General features: G+C 50.8%; 1 protein-coding gene across 1 annotated transcript in view; it reads right to left on the bottom strand.

Moving 5' to 3' along the window:
• Nucleotides 1-16334, bottom strand: part of PNPLA7 (patatin like phospholipase domain containing 7) — a 101341-nt gene that overhangs the window by 74602 nt on the left and 10405 nt on the right. The window contains exon 9 of the mRNA XM_003817011.5: nucleotides 15691-15771. Within this exon, the coding sequence (XP_003817059.3) occupies nucleotides 15691-15771 (81 nt within the window). The remainder of the gene's footprint in view (nucleotides 1-15690; nucleotides 15772-16334) is intronic.

Here is a 16334-nt window from a genome sequence, read left to right as displayed (position 1 = left end):
CACTGGCGTTACCGCTAGACCAAGGAGCCCTCTAGTGGCCCTGTCTGGGCATAACAGAAGGCTCACACTTGGCTTTGGTCGCTTCTCACCATGTCCCTTCAGCTCCTATCTCTGTATGGCCTGGTTTTTCCCAGGTTATAATTGTAGAACAGAGATTATTATAATATTGGAACAAAGAGTAATGCTACAAACTAATGATTAATATTCACATATCATCATATCTATATTCTAGTTCCAGTATAACTTTCTTATTCTGTATATTTTCTTTATTATACTGGAACAGCTCGTGCCCTCGGTCTCTTGCCTCAGCACCTGGGTGGCTTGCCGCCCACAAGGAGGATGGCATAGCTCAAGGACACGGGAGCCTCATGGCTGGACCATGCCAGACCTCACTCTGTGGGTCTCTTGACTGTTTTGACTGATCCTGATTTTCATCCTTTTTTTTTTTTAAGACAGAGTCTCGCTTTGGAGTGCAATGGCGCGATCTCAGCTCACTACAAGTTCCGCCTCCCGGGTTCACGCCATTCTCCTGCCTCAGCCTCCCAAGTAGCTGGGACTACAGGCGCCCGCCACCATGCCAGGTTAATGTTTTGTATTTTTAGTAGAGACGGGGTTTCACCGTGTTAGCCAGGATGGTCTCAATCTCCTGACCTCATGATCCACCCGCCTCAGCCTCCCAAAGTGCTGGGATTACAGGCGTGAGCCACCGCGCCTGGCCGATTTTCATCCTTTGTAGTACAAATGTGAGATGTTCTAGAATATTGAATCTGAGGGGGTCACAGGAATCCCTGAACTTGTAACCAGTTGGTCAGAAGTGTGAGTGGCCTGGGAACTCCCAAGTTTGCAGTTTTGGATGCTATGCTATTATAATTGCTGTTACTTTTAAATTTCAATTCCCAATTCTTCATTGCTAATATAGAGAAATACAGTTTATTTTTGTATGTTGATAAACCATAAGTTCTAGTAGTTGTCTTATAGAATCCACAGGATTTTCAATCTAGATAATCATGTTTGTGAATCGAGACTTTTATTTTTTCTTTTCCCATCTGCATGCTTTTTCTTTCTTTCTCTTCCCCTACTGCTCTGAGGACCTCCAATACGATGCTGAACAGGAGTGGTAAGAACACACACTTGGCCAGGCACGGTGGCTCATGCCTGTAGTCCCAGCACTTTGGGAGGCCGAGGCAGGTAGATCACGAGGTCAGGAGTTCAAGACCAGCCTGGCCAAGATGGTGAAACCCCGTCTCTACTAAAAATACAAAAATTAGCCGGGTGTGGTGGCAGGTGCCTGTAATCCCAGCTACTTGGGAGGCTGAGGCAGGAGAATTGCTTGAACCCGAGGGGGCGGAGGTTGCAGTGAGCCAAGATTGCGCCACTGCACTCCGGCCTGGGCGACAGAGCAAGACTCCGACTCACAAAAAAAAGAAGAAAAAAAAACCCACACACACACTCTGGCTTGTTTGCAATCTTCAAGGGAAAATATTCAGTCTTTCACTATCAGGCATGATGTTTGCTTTCATTTTTTTAGTACAGATGTCCTTTATTCGATTTAGGAAGTTCTCTTCTCCTGGTTGCTGAGAGTTTTTATCGTGAACAGATGCTGAATTTTGTCAAATACTTTTTCTGCATTTATTAAGGTAATCAGATGGCTTTTCTTCTTTAGTCTGTCAATATGGAACATTACATCAACTGATTTTCAACTGTTGAAACAGCTTTGCTCCTGGAATAAATCCCACTGATCATGATGTATTATCCTTTTCCATATACTGCTGGACTCAAATCTCTAATATTTCATTGAGGATATGTATGTTTCTAATGATGAGTGACTGGTTTGAAATTTTCCTTTCTTGTAATGTCTGTCTGATTAGGTATTAGGGTATTGCTACCCTCAAAAACTAAACTGGGAAATAGTCCCTCTTCTACTTTTCCGGAGAAGTTTGTATAAAATTAGCATATTTTGTCCTTATTGTCCTAAATGTTGGGAAGTATTCCCCAGTGAAGTCATCTAGATCTGGAATTCTCCAGGTGGGAAGGATTTTAGCTACAGATTCGATTTCTTTAGTAGATATACAGCCATTCAGATAATCTATATCTGAGGGAACTGTGGTAGTTTGTGCCTTTCAAGGAATTTGTCAATTTAATCTGCGTGGCTGATTTTATGGGCATAAAGCTGTTCAAAATATTTCCTTATTAGTCCTTTGATGTCTGTAGGGTCTGTAGACATGTGCACTCTTTCATGTCTAATATCTGTAGTTTGTGTCTTCTCTTCTTTTCTACACTAGTCTGGCTGGAGGATTTTTCATTTCACTGACGTCTTCCAAGAGCCAGCTTTTGGTTTCATTCATTTTCTCTCTTGTTTTGCATTTCCAATCTCATGGATTCCTGCTCTTTATTAGTTTCTTCCATCTGCTTGCTTTGGGTTTCATTTGTTTTTCTTTTCCTAGCTTCTTAAGATAGAAGCTTGGGTCACTGATCTGAGACTTGTTTTATTTTCTAATATGAGCATTGCCGAGGCTGGAGTGCCATGGCACAGTCGTGGCTCACTGCAACCTCTGCCTCCTGGGTTCAAGTGATTTCCAGATAATTTTTGTATTTTTAGTAGAGATGGGGTTTCACCATGTTGGCCAGGCTGATCTCGAACTCCTGACCTCAAGTGATGCACCCGCCTCGGCCTCCCAAAGTGCTGGGATTACAGGCATGAGCCACCGCACCCGGCCGTGTTGTCCCTTTTTATCCTTGGTAATATTCCTTCATCTCATCTGACATCGACTTTGTCTGATACTAATATAGCAACTCCAGTTTTCTTTTAATTGGGGCTTTCATGATATATCTTCTTCCAGCCTTTTTTTTTTTTTTTGAGATGGAGTCTCGCTCTCTTGCCCAGGCTGGAGTGCAGTGGTGCGATCTTGGCTCACTGCAAACTCTGCCTCCCGGGTTCACGCCATTCTCCTGCCTCAGCCTCCACAGTAGCTGGGACTACAGGCGCCCGCCACCACGCCCGGATAATTTTTTGTATTTTTAGTAGAGACGAGGTTTCACTGCATTAGCCAGGATGGTCTCGATCTCCTGATCTCGTGATCCGCCCGCCTCGGCCTCCCAAAGTGCTGGGATTACAGGCGTGAGCCACTGCGCCCGGCCTTTTTTATTTTTTGAGAAACTGTCTTGCTACTCTATCACCTGAGCTATACTACAGCAGCACACTCAGAGCTTCCTTCAGCCTCAGCTTCCCAGGCTCAAGCAATCCTCCCACTTTAGCCTCCTGAGTAGCTGGGAGCACAGGTGTGTACCACCACACTAACCTAATTTTAAATTTTTTGTAGAGATGGGGTTGCTTTGTTGCCCAGACTGGTCTCAAACTCCTGTGCTCAAGCAATCCTCCCACCTGAGCCTCCCACAGTGCTGGGATTACAGGTGTGAGTCACTTCGCCCAGGCCAACCTTCTGTTTTCCATCTAAGTATTGATATTTAAAGTGGGTTTTTCCTGCAGACACCATAGAGTCGGGGCTTGGACTTTCCATCCAATCTGACAGTCTGTCTTGTTGTTGTATTTAGACCATTTGTCTCCACTGTGATCATTTATAATGGCTGGGTTTAGGATATAATTTTCCGGAGAATGTTGCCTTCTTTGTTTTAGCAGGCGATTAAGCTGGTTGGGTTCAGACCACAAGTCTGTATCTGTGGATGGTGGATTCCAGTTTCTCTGTTTTCAAAGCCTTGGTTCTGATGCTTTGCTCTGCCCTGAACATGCACCACTCAGGAGTCAATCTGAGATTCGAGGTGAAGTTTGAATATTTGTTTTTTTTGTGTTTTTTTTTTGAGACGGAGTTTCACTCTGCCACCCAGGCTGGAGTGTAGTAGCACGATCTTGGCTCACTGCAACCTCCGCCTCCTGGGTTGAAGCAATTCTCCTGCCTCAGCCCCCTGAGTAGCTGGGATTACAGGCACACACCACCACACTTGGCTAAATTTTTGTATTTTTAGTAGAGACGGGGTTTCACCATGTTGACCAGGCTGGTGTGGAACTCCTGACCTCATGTGATCCGCCCGCCTCAGCCTCCCAAAGTGCTGGGATTACAGGTGTGAGCCACCGCGCCCAGCCTGAAGTTTGAATTTTTTTTTTTTTCCTGAGATACAGTCTTGCTCTGTTTCCCAGGCTGTGGTGCAGTGGCATGATCTCGACTCACTGCAACTTCTGCCTCCCGGGTTCAAGCGATTCTCTGGCCTCAGCCTCCCGAGTAGATGAGACTAGAGGTGCGCGCCACCACACCCAGATAATTTTTTTGTATTTTTAGTGGAGACAGGGTTTAACCATGTTGGCCAGGACGGTCTTGATCTCTTGACCTTGTGATCTGCCCGCCTCGGCCTCCCAAAGTGTTGGGATTACAGGCGTGAGCCACCGTGCCTGGCCTTGAAGTATGAATCTTAATACAGTTTCAAAGTCTTTGTTATGCTGCTCTGGGTCTGTCCTGAGCCTTGTACAGGTTCACAGACAAAATCTGTGCATCTACTTCCCTGGCTCTCTCCTCCCTGAGATCCACACACTCTCTCTGGCCCTTGGGGGCCCTTCTTCTGGTGCTTTTGGAGGATTCCCATCAGGGTTTTTGCTCCATAACTGGGCTACCATCAAGGCAAGGCCGTGAGTAACAGAAGAAAACAAAAAAGCAGGAAGCGGAACCCTCGTGGGTGGCAGCTCCACGTTGACTGCCATCCACAATCTACTGGCTTTATTTTCGGAGTTCTCCAAGAATTGTTTTCTGCATTCTGTCCTGAGTTTTTCACTGTAATCAGCAGGACAGGCTGTTGTGGCACTACCTTGCCACAGCAGAACTGTAACTCTCCCATTTATTTTAGTTAAAAATAAAATCTTAATTTCCTTCTTCTTTGAGAGCCAGAATGAAGATGCCTAACACATCACCACAGATACTAAATCAAACAGCAGCTGCTCACCTGTGTAGACCAGGCTCACGGCTGCTGCTGTTCAGGAGAATTCCAATGTACCTTCCTGCACGAGGCCACATAAACGAGAACCCAAACAAGGAACTTAGAGGGTGCCCAATCTCCTGGTGCTGGGCTCCAAAGCACAACTGGCCGACACTCAGGCCTGCTGCAGGCCCCGCACATCGAGCACACCAGATACTCAGCTCTTGGCACATGCTAATCGATCTCTGAGACTCAGCAATTTTTCTTCCACTTGGAATTTTGTTCCGTTCCTTTCAAAACCTTTATGTAGAGCAAGTTCCTCCCTAAGAGAGCTACACCACACCACAAGAAACACAAGCACAGAACGGTTGAGAGGAGTCATCTGCCAGCCCCAACGGCCGGGGTACAGCAACTGAAATCACGGCCTGCTCCAGACTCAAGGGAGAGACACCCCCACCAACCGCATCAGCCGGGCAAGTCTCATCTCCACTCTGGAATCAGGGAGAAAAGCACGTGCGTGTGTTTGGGGGCGGGTGGGGAAAAGGAATAACAACTTAGCAGCTGTTGCTAAAAATGGCTTTTGTGTGTTTTATTTCAAATCCACTTGTTTACTTCAAAAAACCATGCCTTCATAACCTCACCCCAGATCAGGAAGCTGTGAAAACCACAGGGAGAGGCTGGATGCTGGGAAGCCCAGGTGGACACACAGCTCCCCTGGCAGGCAGGGGTCCCCGAGGGCTCCCCACACTTGCACATCTTCAGATCTCGGCAGTGCTGTATGTAGCAGCCAGCAATCACACCCAACCCAGCTGTCACTCAGCCACGGAGAAATCAACGGTGGTGTCAACGACTGAACTAGAACGACACCCACTCACGCCAATGAATCTCACGTTCATAATGTTGCTCAAATTAGGAAAGGTGAGGAATCCTGGTGTGATGCCATTTATGAGATTTAGAGTCAAGCAAAATTATACTACATATTGTATAAGTACCAAAGAAAATTCAGAAAAGTAGCTATCTCTGAAGAAAAGAGAGGGTGAAATGAGAGCACACGTGGGTAATGTGAACAGAGCCGGCAGTGTGCAGCTAACCTGTGTTCTAGCTAACCAGGGTTAAAACTATATAACCTGGGTTCGAGTTAAGATGCCTGTTTGCTGTGTCATGCCTACTTGTTTTAGAGACAGGGTCCTGCTATGTTGTCTGGGCTGGCCTAGAACTACGAGGCTCAGCAATCTCCTTTCCTCTCCCAAACAGCCAGGACTATAGGTGCCAACCGCCATTCCCAGCAACATCACGCTTTTTTGCGTATCTGCGGTATTTTGTAACAACTTTATAAAAATTAAAATAATAAAGCCTATCTCCCATTAAAAATGGTGGGTTGGGCCAGGCACGGTGGTTCACACCTATAATCCCAGCACTTTGGGAGGCCCAGGAGGGCAGATCGCTTGAGGTCAGGAGTTGAAGACCAGCCTGGCCAACATGGTGAAACCTTGTTTCTACTAAAAATACAAATATTACACGGGCATGCTGGTGTATACCTGTAGTCCCAGCTACTCGGGAGGCTGAAGCACAAGACTCACTTGAACCCAGGAAATGGAGGTTGCAGTGAGCCAAGATCACTCCACTGCACTCCAGCCTGGGTGACAGAGTGAGACTGTCTCCAAAAAAGAAAGGTAAGTTGAAGGTAAATGCTTATCTTTGTCTCCTTGTGGAATATACATGCTTATCTCTGCTCTCTTAAAAAGATACAAACCTCCAAGGATAAAGACAAAAGCTAAGAGTAGATAAAAATGTCACTGAAATTTTAGCGGCTGATGAAAGCAAGTGACAGGGTCATGGCTGGTGGAGCCCTCTAAGGAAAGCTGACACTTGGTTTTAGAGGTGCAGAACCCGGACAGAGAGGACTGGTCCTCACTGCAGAGCCAGAACAAGGCTAACATGCAGGTGAGACGGGAAGAGAGGCAGGCCAACCCCAAGTCACTTTCCTGACCCCAACAGGCTGGAAATGGCTTTTCCCCATGGCCAGAGGACTACCAGGAACTCTCTGGAGAAGGTGAAGCAAGCAGGTAAGAGCCCAAGGACATCAGGTGTGGCTACGAACCCAAGAACAGTGTCCACTCCAGACGGGAGCACTCCCAGACTCCTCAGTGAGTGTCCACTCCAGACGGGAACACTCCCAGAATCCTCAACAACAGTGTCCACTCCAGACGGGAGCACCCCCAGACTCCTCCCCAAGTGTCCACTCCAGATGGGAGCACTCTCAGACTCCTCAGTGAGTGTCCACTCCAGACAGGAGCACCCCCAGACTCCTCCCCAACAGTGTCCACTCCAGGCGGGAGGACTCCCAGAATTCTCCACAACAGTGTACACTCTAGACGGGGGCACTCCCAGAGTCCTCCCCAACAGTGTCCACTCCAGGCGGGAGGACTCCCAGAATCCTCAACAACAGTGTCCACTCCAGACAGGAGCACCCCTAGACTCCTCCCCAAGTGTCCACTCCAGATGGGAGCACTCCCAGACTCCTCAGTGAGTGTCCACTCCAGACAGGAGCACCCCCAGACTCCTCCCCAACAGTGTCCACTCCAGGCGGGAGGACTCCCAGAATCCTCCACAACAGTGTCCACTCCAGACGGGAGCACCCCCAGACTCCTCCCCAACAGTGTCCACTCCAGGCGGGAGGGCTCCCAGAATTCTCCACAACAGTGTACACTCTAGACGGGGGCACTCCCAGACTCCTCCCCAACAGTGTCCACTCTAGGCGGGAGGACTCCCAGACTCCTCCCCAACAGTGTCCACTCCAGACAGGAGCACCCCCAGACTCCTTCCCAACAGTGTCCACTCCAGACAGGAGTAATCCCAGACTCCTCCCCAACAGTGTCCACTCCAGGTGGGAGCACTCCCAGACTCCTGAGTGTCCACTCCAGACAGGAGCACTCCCAGACTCCTCCCCAACAGTGTCCACTCCAGGTGGGAGGACTCCCAGAATCCTCCACAACAGTGTCCACTCCAGGCGGGAGGGCTCCCAGAATCCTCCACAACAGTGTCCACTCCAGGCGGGAGCACCCCCAGACTCCTCCCCAACAGTGTCCACTCCAGATGGGAGCACTCCCAGACTCCTCAGTGAGTGTCCACTCCAGATGGGAGCACTCCCAGACTCCTCCCCAACAGTGTCCACTCCAGGCGGGAGGGCTCCCAGAATCCTCTACAACAGTGTACACTCCAGATGGGGGCACTCCCAGACTCCTCCCCAACAGTGTCCACTCCAGACAGGAGCACCCCCAGACTCCTCCCCAACAGTGTCCACTCCAGACAGGAGCACTCCCAGAATCCTCCCCAACAGTGTCCACTCCAGGCGGGAGGACTCCCAGAATCCTCCACAACAGTGTATACTCCAGGCGGGAGCACCCCCAGACTCCTCCCCAACAGTGTCCACTCCAGATGGGAGCACTCCCAGACTCCTCCCCAACAGTGTCCACTCCAGGCGGGAGGGCTCCCAGAATCCTCTACAACAGTGTACACTCCAGATGGGGGCACTCCCAGACTCCTCCCCAACAGTGTCCACTCCAGACAGGAGCACCCCCAGACTCCTCCCCAACAGTGTCCACTCCAGACAGGAGCACTCCCAGAATCCTCCCCAACAGTGTCCACTCCAGGTGGGAGGACTCCCAGAATCCTCCACAACAGTGTATACTCCAGGTGGGAGGACTCCCAGAATCCTCCACAACAGTGTCCACTCCAGATGGGAGCACCCCCAGACTCCTCCCCAACAGTGTCCACTCCAGGCGGGAGGACTCCCAGAATCCTCCACCACAGTGTCCACTCCAGACAGGAGCACCCCCAGACTCCTCCCCAACTGTCCACTCCAGATGGGAGCACCCCCAGACTCCTCCCCAACAGTGTCCACTCCAGGCGGGAGCACTCCCAGACTCCTCAGTGAGTGTCCACTCCCGACGGGAGGACTCCCAGACTCCTCCCCAACAGTGTCCACTCCAGGCGGGAGCACTCCCAGACTCCTCAGTGAGTGTCCACTCCAGACGAGGGCACTCCCAGGCTCCTCCCCAACAGTGTCCACTCCAAATGGGAGCACTCCCAGGCTCCTCCCCAACACTGTCCACTCCAGGCGAGAGCACTCCCAGGCTCCTCAGTGAGTGTCCACTCCAGACGGGGGCACTCCCAGGCTCCTCCCCAACAGTGTCTACTCCAGGCGGGAGCACTCCCAGGCTCCTCCCCAAGTGTCCACTCCAGATGGGAGCACCCCCAGACTCCGCCCCCTCCTCCAACCCAGTGCCACCACAGCAGAACATACGCAGATTCCTTTCTGAGAAGCTGCCCTAAAAAAAAGACCTACAGACCCTGACCTGTGGACTCCCAAACCATGAAGGAAAGAGCCAGAGTCCTGCTCAGTCCTCCTGCATGGAGTGTCCCCTGTTAGCGAGCCCTGACCCCATGCACACGCAGCCTATATGCAGCTTTCAGGTGGATCACGCTCTTTTCGTTTTGTAGTTAACCCATGTAACTCCCACCGAAATCAATATGTAGAACATTTCCAGTAATCTAGATTACCTTACGCCTCCCCAAGTCGATACCCAACCTAAACCCCTAACAGGCAACCACTAATGAGACCTTAACCCCAGCAGGGCCAAACACCAGCACCAAGTCCCTCCAACCGCACGTTTTTTGTAAAGGAAGTTTTTTTTGGAACACTAGATGGCCACATTGAGTAGCTGCAAGAGAGACCACGTGGCCCATAAAGCTGAAATATTTACATTCTGGCCTTTTACAGAGAAAGCTGGCTGGCCAGCCTCTGTCCTCAAGTGTCAGTACAGCTGGTAGCTGAGCCTCAGGTGAGTGAAACTACACAGTGTGTGCTTTTTGTTGCTGGCCTCTTGGGCTCCACATTATTTCTGTGAGATGCAGCTATGCTGGTTTGCACACTTGTGTTCAATAAGAACTTCATTCACACATAAAGTGACTGCTGGAGGCAGAAAAGCCCCTGATCAGAAAGACAGAGGCCAAAATAAACAGAGAAGAGAAACTCAGGTCAGAAACAACTCAGGGAGCAAAAGAAAACCCATCTTACTTTATCCATGAAGTAAGAACAAGATAATTTTTAAAAATTAAAACATAAGAACAAAGATACTTTTTTAAAAAGAACATGCAGGGCCAGGCGCAGTGGCTCACACCTGTAATCCCAGCACTTTGGGAGGCCGAGGCAGGCGGATCACAAGGTCAGGAGTTTGAGACCAGCCTGACCAACATGGTGAAACCCCGTCCCTACTAAAAATACAAAAATTAGCTGGGCATGGTGGCGGGCGCCTGTAATCCCAGCTACTCGGAAGGCTGAGGCAGGAGAATCGTTTGAACATGGGAGGCAGGAGTTGCAGTGAGCTGAGATCATGCCATTGCACTCCAGCCTGGGCGACAGGGCAAGACCCCGTCTCAAAAAAAAAAAAAAAAAATTAACAGAAAAAAAAACTCTTGAAATGAAAAATATGACAGAAATTAAAAATTCAATGGAAGATTTGGAAAATAAAGTTGAAAAAATCTTCTAGAAAGTATAACAAAAAGGCTGGGCACGGTGGCTCATGCCTGTAATCCCACCACTTTGGGAGGCTGAGGCAGGCAGATCATGAGGTCAGGAGATCGAGACCATCCTGGCTAACATGGTGAAACCCCGTCTCTACTAAAAAATACAAAAAATTAGCTGGGCGTGGCAGTGGGCGCCTGTAGTCCCAGCTACTCAGGAGGCTGAGGCAGGAGAATGGCGTGAACCCAGGAGGCGGAGCTTGCAGTGAGCTGAGATCGCGCCACTGCACTCCAGCCTGGGCGACAGACCAAGACTCCATCTCAAGAAAAAAAAAAAGAAAAGAAAAAATACAACAAAAAGACAAAGGTGGTGTAGAATAAAGACAATTCTAGATTTCTAAGGTTTCCAAACATACACCTCCCTGGCACCCTGTCTCAGGAAGTGAATGGAGGATTTGCTCCACCAAAACACGCCGGCCGAGAAAGCAGCAGCAAGAGCCCTGTGTAGGGGAAGGAAGGGTGGGTGGCCCTGGGATGGCGGCTGGACAGCAGGCCTGGGGAGGGTCCGACTGGGCAAGAGGATGGGGGCTCCTAGCAGGGGCCCTTCCCAGAGCAAAGAAGCATTCACGGAGCCGCTGGTTCAGGCGTGAATCTGTAATGGGTGCATATAAAAATCACCAAAAGGCCAAAAATAAGCCGCTGGTTCAGGTCGTGAATCTGTAACAGGTGCACAGAAAAATCACCAAGTAGCCAAAAATAACACAACTGTTAATTCCAAGAAAAAGAGAAAGTTGCAAGAAAGGAAATTTAACTAGAGTACACTACATAGCTCAGCTGTGAATAGTATCCACGAAGTCGAAAGAACCGCCCATGAGCGGCGCAGATGGGAACGTAGCATGAGGCATGGGGGCAATCTACGGAGCCACACTTCATCTCCCACGACAGGAAGCATGGGGGCCATCCACCGAGCCACACTTCATCTCCCACGACAGGAAGCATGGGGGCCATCCACCGAGCCACACTTCATCTCCCACGACAGGAAGCATGGGGACCATCCACCGAGCCACACTTCATCTCCCACGACAGGAAGCGTGGGGGCCATCCTCCTAGCCACACTTCATCTCCCACGACAGGAAGCGTGGGGGCCATCCTCCTAGCCACACTTCATCTCCCACGACAGGAAGCGTGGGGGCCATCCTCCGAGCCACACTTCATCTCCCACGACAGGAAGCGTGGGGGCCATCCTCCGAGCCACGCTTCATCTCCCACGACAGGAAGCATGGGGGCCATCCTCCGAGCCACGCTTCATCTCCCGCGACAGGAAGCATGGGGGCCATCCTCCGAGCCACGCTTCATCTCCCGCGACAGGAAGCATGGGGGCCATCCTCCGAGCCACGCTTCATCTCCCACGACAGGAAGCATGGGGGCCATCCTCCGAGCCACGCTTCATCTCCCACGACAGGAAGCATGGGGGCCATCCTCCGAGCCACGCTTCATCTCCCGCGACAGGAAGCATGGGGGCCATCCTCCGAGCCACGCTTCATCTCCCACGACAGGAAGCATGGGGGCCATCCTCCGAGCCACGCTTCATCTCCCGCGACAGGAAGCATGGGGGCCATCCTCTGAGCCACACTTCATCTCCCATGACAGGAAGTCAGTGTGTCTAGAACGGATGGGTTAGGAAACAGCAAGAAAAGCTGCTCAGAAGGAACCGAAGCGTTTTCAGTGTGAGGGGACAGACGGCCACTGTTGATAAAACTTTAAGTATGTTTTTAGAATCTGTCCATGTTATTTTGCAAGAATTTAAGTTTTGTTAAAATGACAAACACAAAAGTTTGATGAGGCAAAAACGATGTCACGGCAGATGATCAACTGATCACAATACAGAATTACCTCTCTCAGATATCACCCCCATTTTTTTTTTTTTTTTGAGACAGAGTTGGAGTGTCACTCTGTCACCAGGCTGGAGTGCAGTGGCACAATCTCAGCTCACTGCAACCTCCAACTCCCTGGTTCAAGGGATTCTCCTGCCTCAGCCTCCCGGGTAGCTGGGATAACAGGCGCCCACCACCACACCCAGCTAATTTTTGTATTTTTAGTAGGGACGGGTTTCACCATGTTGGCCAGGATGGTCTCGATCTCCTGACCTCGTGATCCGCCCACCTCGGCCTCCCAAAGTGCTGGGATTACAGGCGTGAACCACCGTGCTCAGCCAATCACCTCCCATTTTTTACTCCCACTACACTCAGGGAAGATCCATTCCCACCCCTAAGGGAGAGGGGCTGTGACACCAACGCGGATGAGACGGATCGCAGCAGCTGAGAGGAACCCGGCCCGTGTCAGCGCACAGCTCCCCTCTCCTGGCACAGGCATGGCTGCGCTGTGATAAGTGAGGCCCAACCTGAATATCACAACAAGATCAAGATCAGAAAGAACAAGAAATAACGGAGAAAGCCTCTACCCCAGTGAAGCTATTTTTTGCTTAAAGAGAAACGAATCATCCAAGGTAGGTCGCATACAGATGCCCCGTGCTGAACGGGTTTACGTCCACGTAGACCAAAGCTCCTGTGGTCCTCTCCCAGCTTTTCTCAGGCCCACAGGTGCCCCTTACACATCCAGGAGTCCCTGAGAAGCCCACCACAGCTCCAGAGACATACTAACCAGAGGCTCCAAAGAGGCGCACAGAGGTGGGTCTGGTGGCTGGGACCCCACTCTGCCCCAAGCCACGTTGGGGGCTCCCTCGAAGATGAGCACCGGCCTTCTAACGGCAGGTCAGCCTTGCTCAAAGGAGGTGGGTGTCTTCTCCCTCCCCAGGCTGGCAGCCTCCCCAGCACAGGCCACGCGTCACGTGAAGATACACAAGTCCCAGGGAGCACAACGAGATGCTGAGGTCCCATCCATGCCTCCACCCCAGGCCCCAAGCAGCCCAAAGCGCACCTGTGCCCATCTGCCGGGGAGCAGAGTGAGCACCCTGGACACTCCGACGTCTGGCTGGAGCTTGTTACGTCCTTTCTGAGCAGAGGAACATAGGATGGGATCAGAGGACACCACCCAGGCTCCAGTGCGAGGTTTCATGCAAGGACCTAGCGCTTGGTTCTGCCTGAATGCATCCGAGCCAGGGTTCTGGTGAGCTCTAGAAAACTCTCCTAACAAAGTCTAGAGAAACTGAGGTAGAAGTTACCTTGATACACAGCTAACAATGAATGCAAAAGGTATAACTCAAAAGAGTAAGATTAAAATCACATACCTCTTTTGAGTTGAGAGGCATTTAGCAAAATTCAGCTAATGGACACTAAAGATTTGTTTCACTGCATGTAGGTTTTACTCAAAGAAAAAAAGATTAAACACACATTAAATTCCAGTTAATGGGCCAAGCACGGTGGCTCAGACCTGTAATCCCAGCATTTTGGGAGGCTGAGGTGGGTGGCTCACTTGAGGTCAGGGGTTCAAGACCAGCCTGGCCAACATGGTGAAACCCCGTCTGTACTAAAAATACAAAAATTAGCCAGGTGTGATGGCACATTCCTGTAATCCCAGGTACTCAGGAGGCTGAGGCAGGAGAATTACTTGAACCTGGGAGATAGTGGCTGCAGTGAGCCAAGATCGTGCCACTGCACTCCAGCCTGGGCAACAGAGCAAGACCCTGTCTCAAAAAAAACAACAAAATTCAGGCTGGGTGCAGTGGCTCACGCCTGTAATTCCAGCACTTTGGGAGGCCAAGGCAGGCAGATTATGAGGTCAGGAGTTGGAGATCAGCCTTACCAAGGCTGTTCTCTACTAAAAATACAAAAATTAGCTGGGCATGGTGGCGCATGCCTGTAATCCCAGCCACTTGGGAGGCTGAGGCAAGAGAATTGCTTGAACCTGGGAGGTGGAGGTTACAGTGAGCCAAGATTGCGCCATTGTACTCCAGCCTGGGCAACAGAGCGAGACTCCATCTCAAAACAAACAAACAAACAAACAAACAAAAACCAAAAAAACTTCTAGTTAATGGCTTGGCATGATGGCTCATGCCTGTAATCCCAGCATTTTGGGAGGCTGAGGTAGGCAGATCACTTGATCCCAGGAGTTCAAGATCAGCCTGGCCAACATGGCAAAACCTCATCTCTATCTCTACAAAAAAATACAAAATTACCCAGGTATGGTGGTGCATGCCTGCTACTTGGGAAGCTGAGGTGAGAGAATTGCTTGAGCCCGGGAGGCGGAGGTTGCAATGAGCAAAGATCATGCCACTGCCTGGGCGACAGAGCAAGACCCAGCCTAAAAAAAAATAATTCTAGTTAACGTTGGGCACATGGGGTGATTTTACTATTTTTGCACATTTTTGAACTGTCTCATAATAAAAAGTTAAAAATCATGAGACAACATGATACATGATTTTTTGTTTTGTTTTGTTTTGTTTTTTGAGACGGAGTTTCACTCTCGCTGCCTAGGCTGGAGTGCAGTGGCAGGATCTTGGCTCACTGCAACCTCTACCTCCCGGGTTCATGCGATTCACCTGCGTCAGCCTCCCAAGTAGCTGGGATTACTGGCGCCCGCCCCTACACCCAGTTAATTTTTGTATTTTTAGTAGAGACGGGGTTTCACCACGTTGGCCAGGCTGGTCTCGATCTCTTGACCTTGTGATCCACCCACCTCGGCCTCGCAAAGTGCTGGGATTACAGGTGTGAGCCACTGCGCCCGGCCCGGCAGCACCTTTCAAAATTACAAGTCTGCATCCCTGGGACCCTGCAAGTCCACCCTAGGATTTATCCTGCAGATCAGGCTCCGGTATCGGAAACGGTGGACACAGGAGACCATTCACTGCAACGACGAAAAGCAAAAGACTGGGAGCCATAGAAAGACGGCGCCAGCAGGGAAGAGCCCAGCAGGACCTGCAGGAAACGGGGGTGGCTGGTCCCTCGGGAGGGCCTTGGGCCTGAGGAGAGGAGAAAACGCCTTCCCTTTACAACACTTTGTGCCTTTTGAATGCTGAACCACATGCATTTATCACCCAGTTCAACAACAGTCATTTAAGAGACAACCAAAACCGTTAGCCACATGCCCGGCTATTCTTCAACGCACTGTGGCCAGAATGAAGCTCCCTCCTCTTTCCTCCCTCCTTCCTGGACCAAACCCTGCTCCCCTCACATCACTGTGGAGAACTGACCTTTAACCACTGCCAGCTGTCCAGACAAGACAGAAAAACCAGGCCTCCGGGGCCAACCCAGGGGTGCCCGGAGGGCCAGGCAGCGGGGGACTCACGGTGATGATGTCCAGGATGCTGAGCAGGCTGTGGACGCTGTCTCCCGCCAGAACCTCTTTCACCACCACCTCGGTGCCGTCCTGCGCTTGGAGAGCAGAGTGGGTGCCGTCAGGACTGGGGCTGCGACCGCGGGGCCTGGCGGAGGCTCAGCCCAGCCCAGGGCAGTGGGGCCACGGGCCTGCACCTCTGAGGTGCCATGAGAGCAGCAGGCACCTTGGATGGAGGGCAGGGGACGAGATGGACCTGCTGGCATCAGGGGTACAACACACAGGAAGCAGCAGCAAGGAAAACAGACGGAGGAGACCCCACCTCTCCATCCCATGACTCGTCTTCAGTGTGGGGACTGAGGCAAAAGCTCGCAGAGCCTGTTTGTTTGCTGAGCTAACTATAAGGACTCCGAGGACCGATTCAGTTATTGCCAGCCTAAATTCCAGAACTTTGATATAATTTCCCATTAGGTAAAAAAAGAAAAGAAACCGCGCTATTTTGGTGATTTAACAACGTAAGCACTTCATCTCAGCTTGACCCAGGAAAATTCTTTATGAAGTTGCCCAAATCTGGCCCCAGTCCCCTCCATGAGCCCCTCCCATCTAGTCCAAAGGCCAGAGGGACACGGGTTCTGGTCCTTCAGGAGGGCCCCGCA

This window comes from Pan paniscus, chromosome 11, assembly GCF_029289425.2.
Source record: "Pan paniscus chromosome 11, NHGRI_mPanPan1-v2.0_pri, whole genome shotgun sequence".
NCBI lineage: Eukaryota > Metazoa > Chordata > Mammalia > Primates > Hominidae > Pan > Pan paniscus.
Note: the sequence above shows the minus strand (reverse complement) of the source record. Positions and strands in the feature narration are given on the sequence as shown.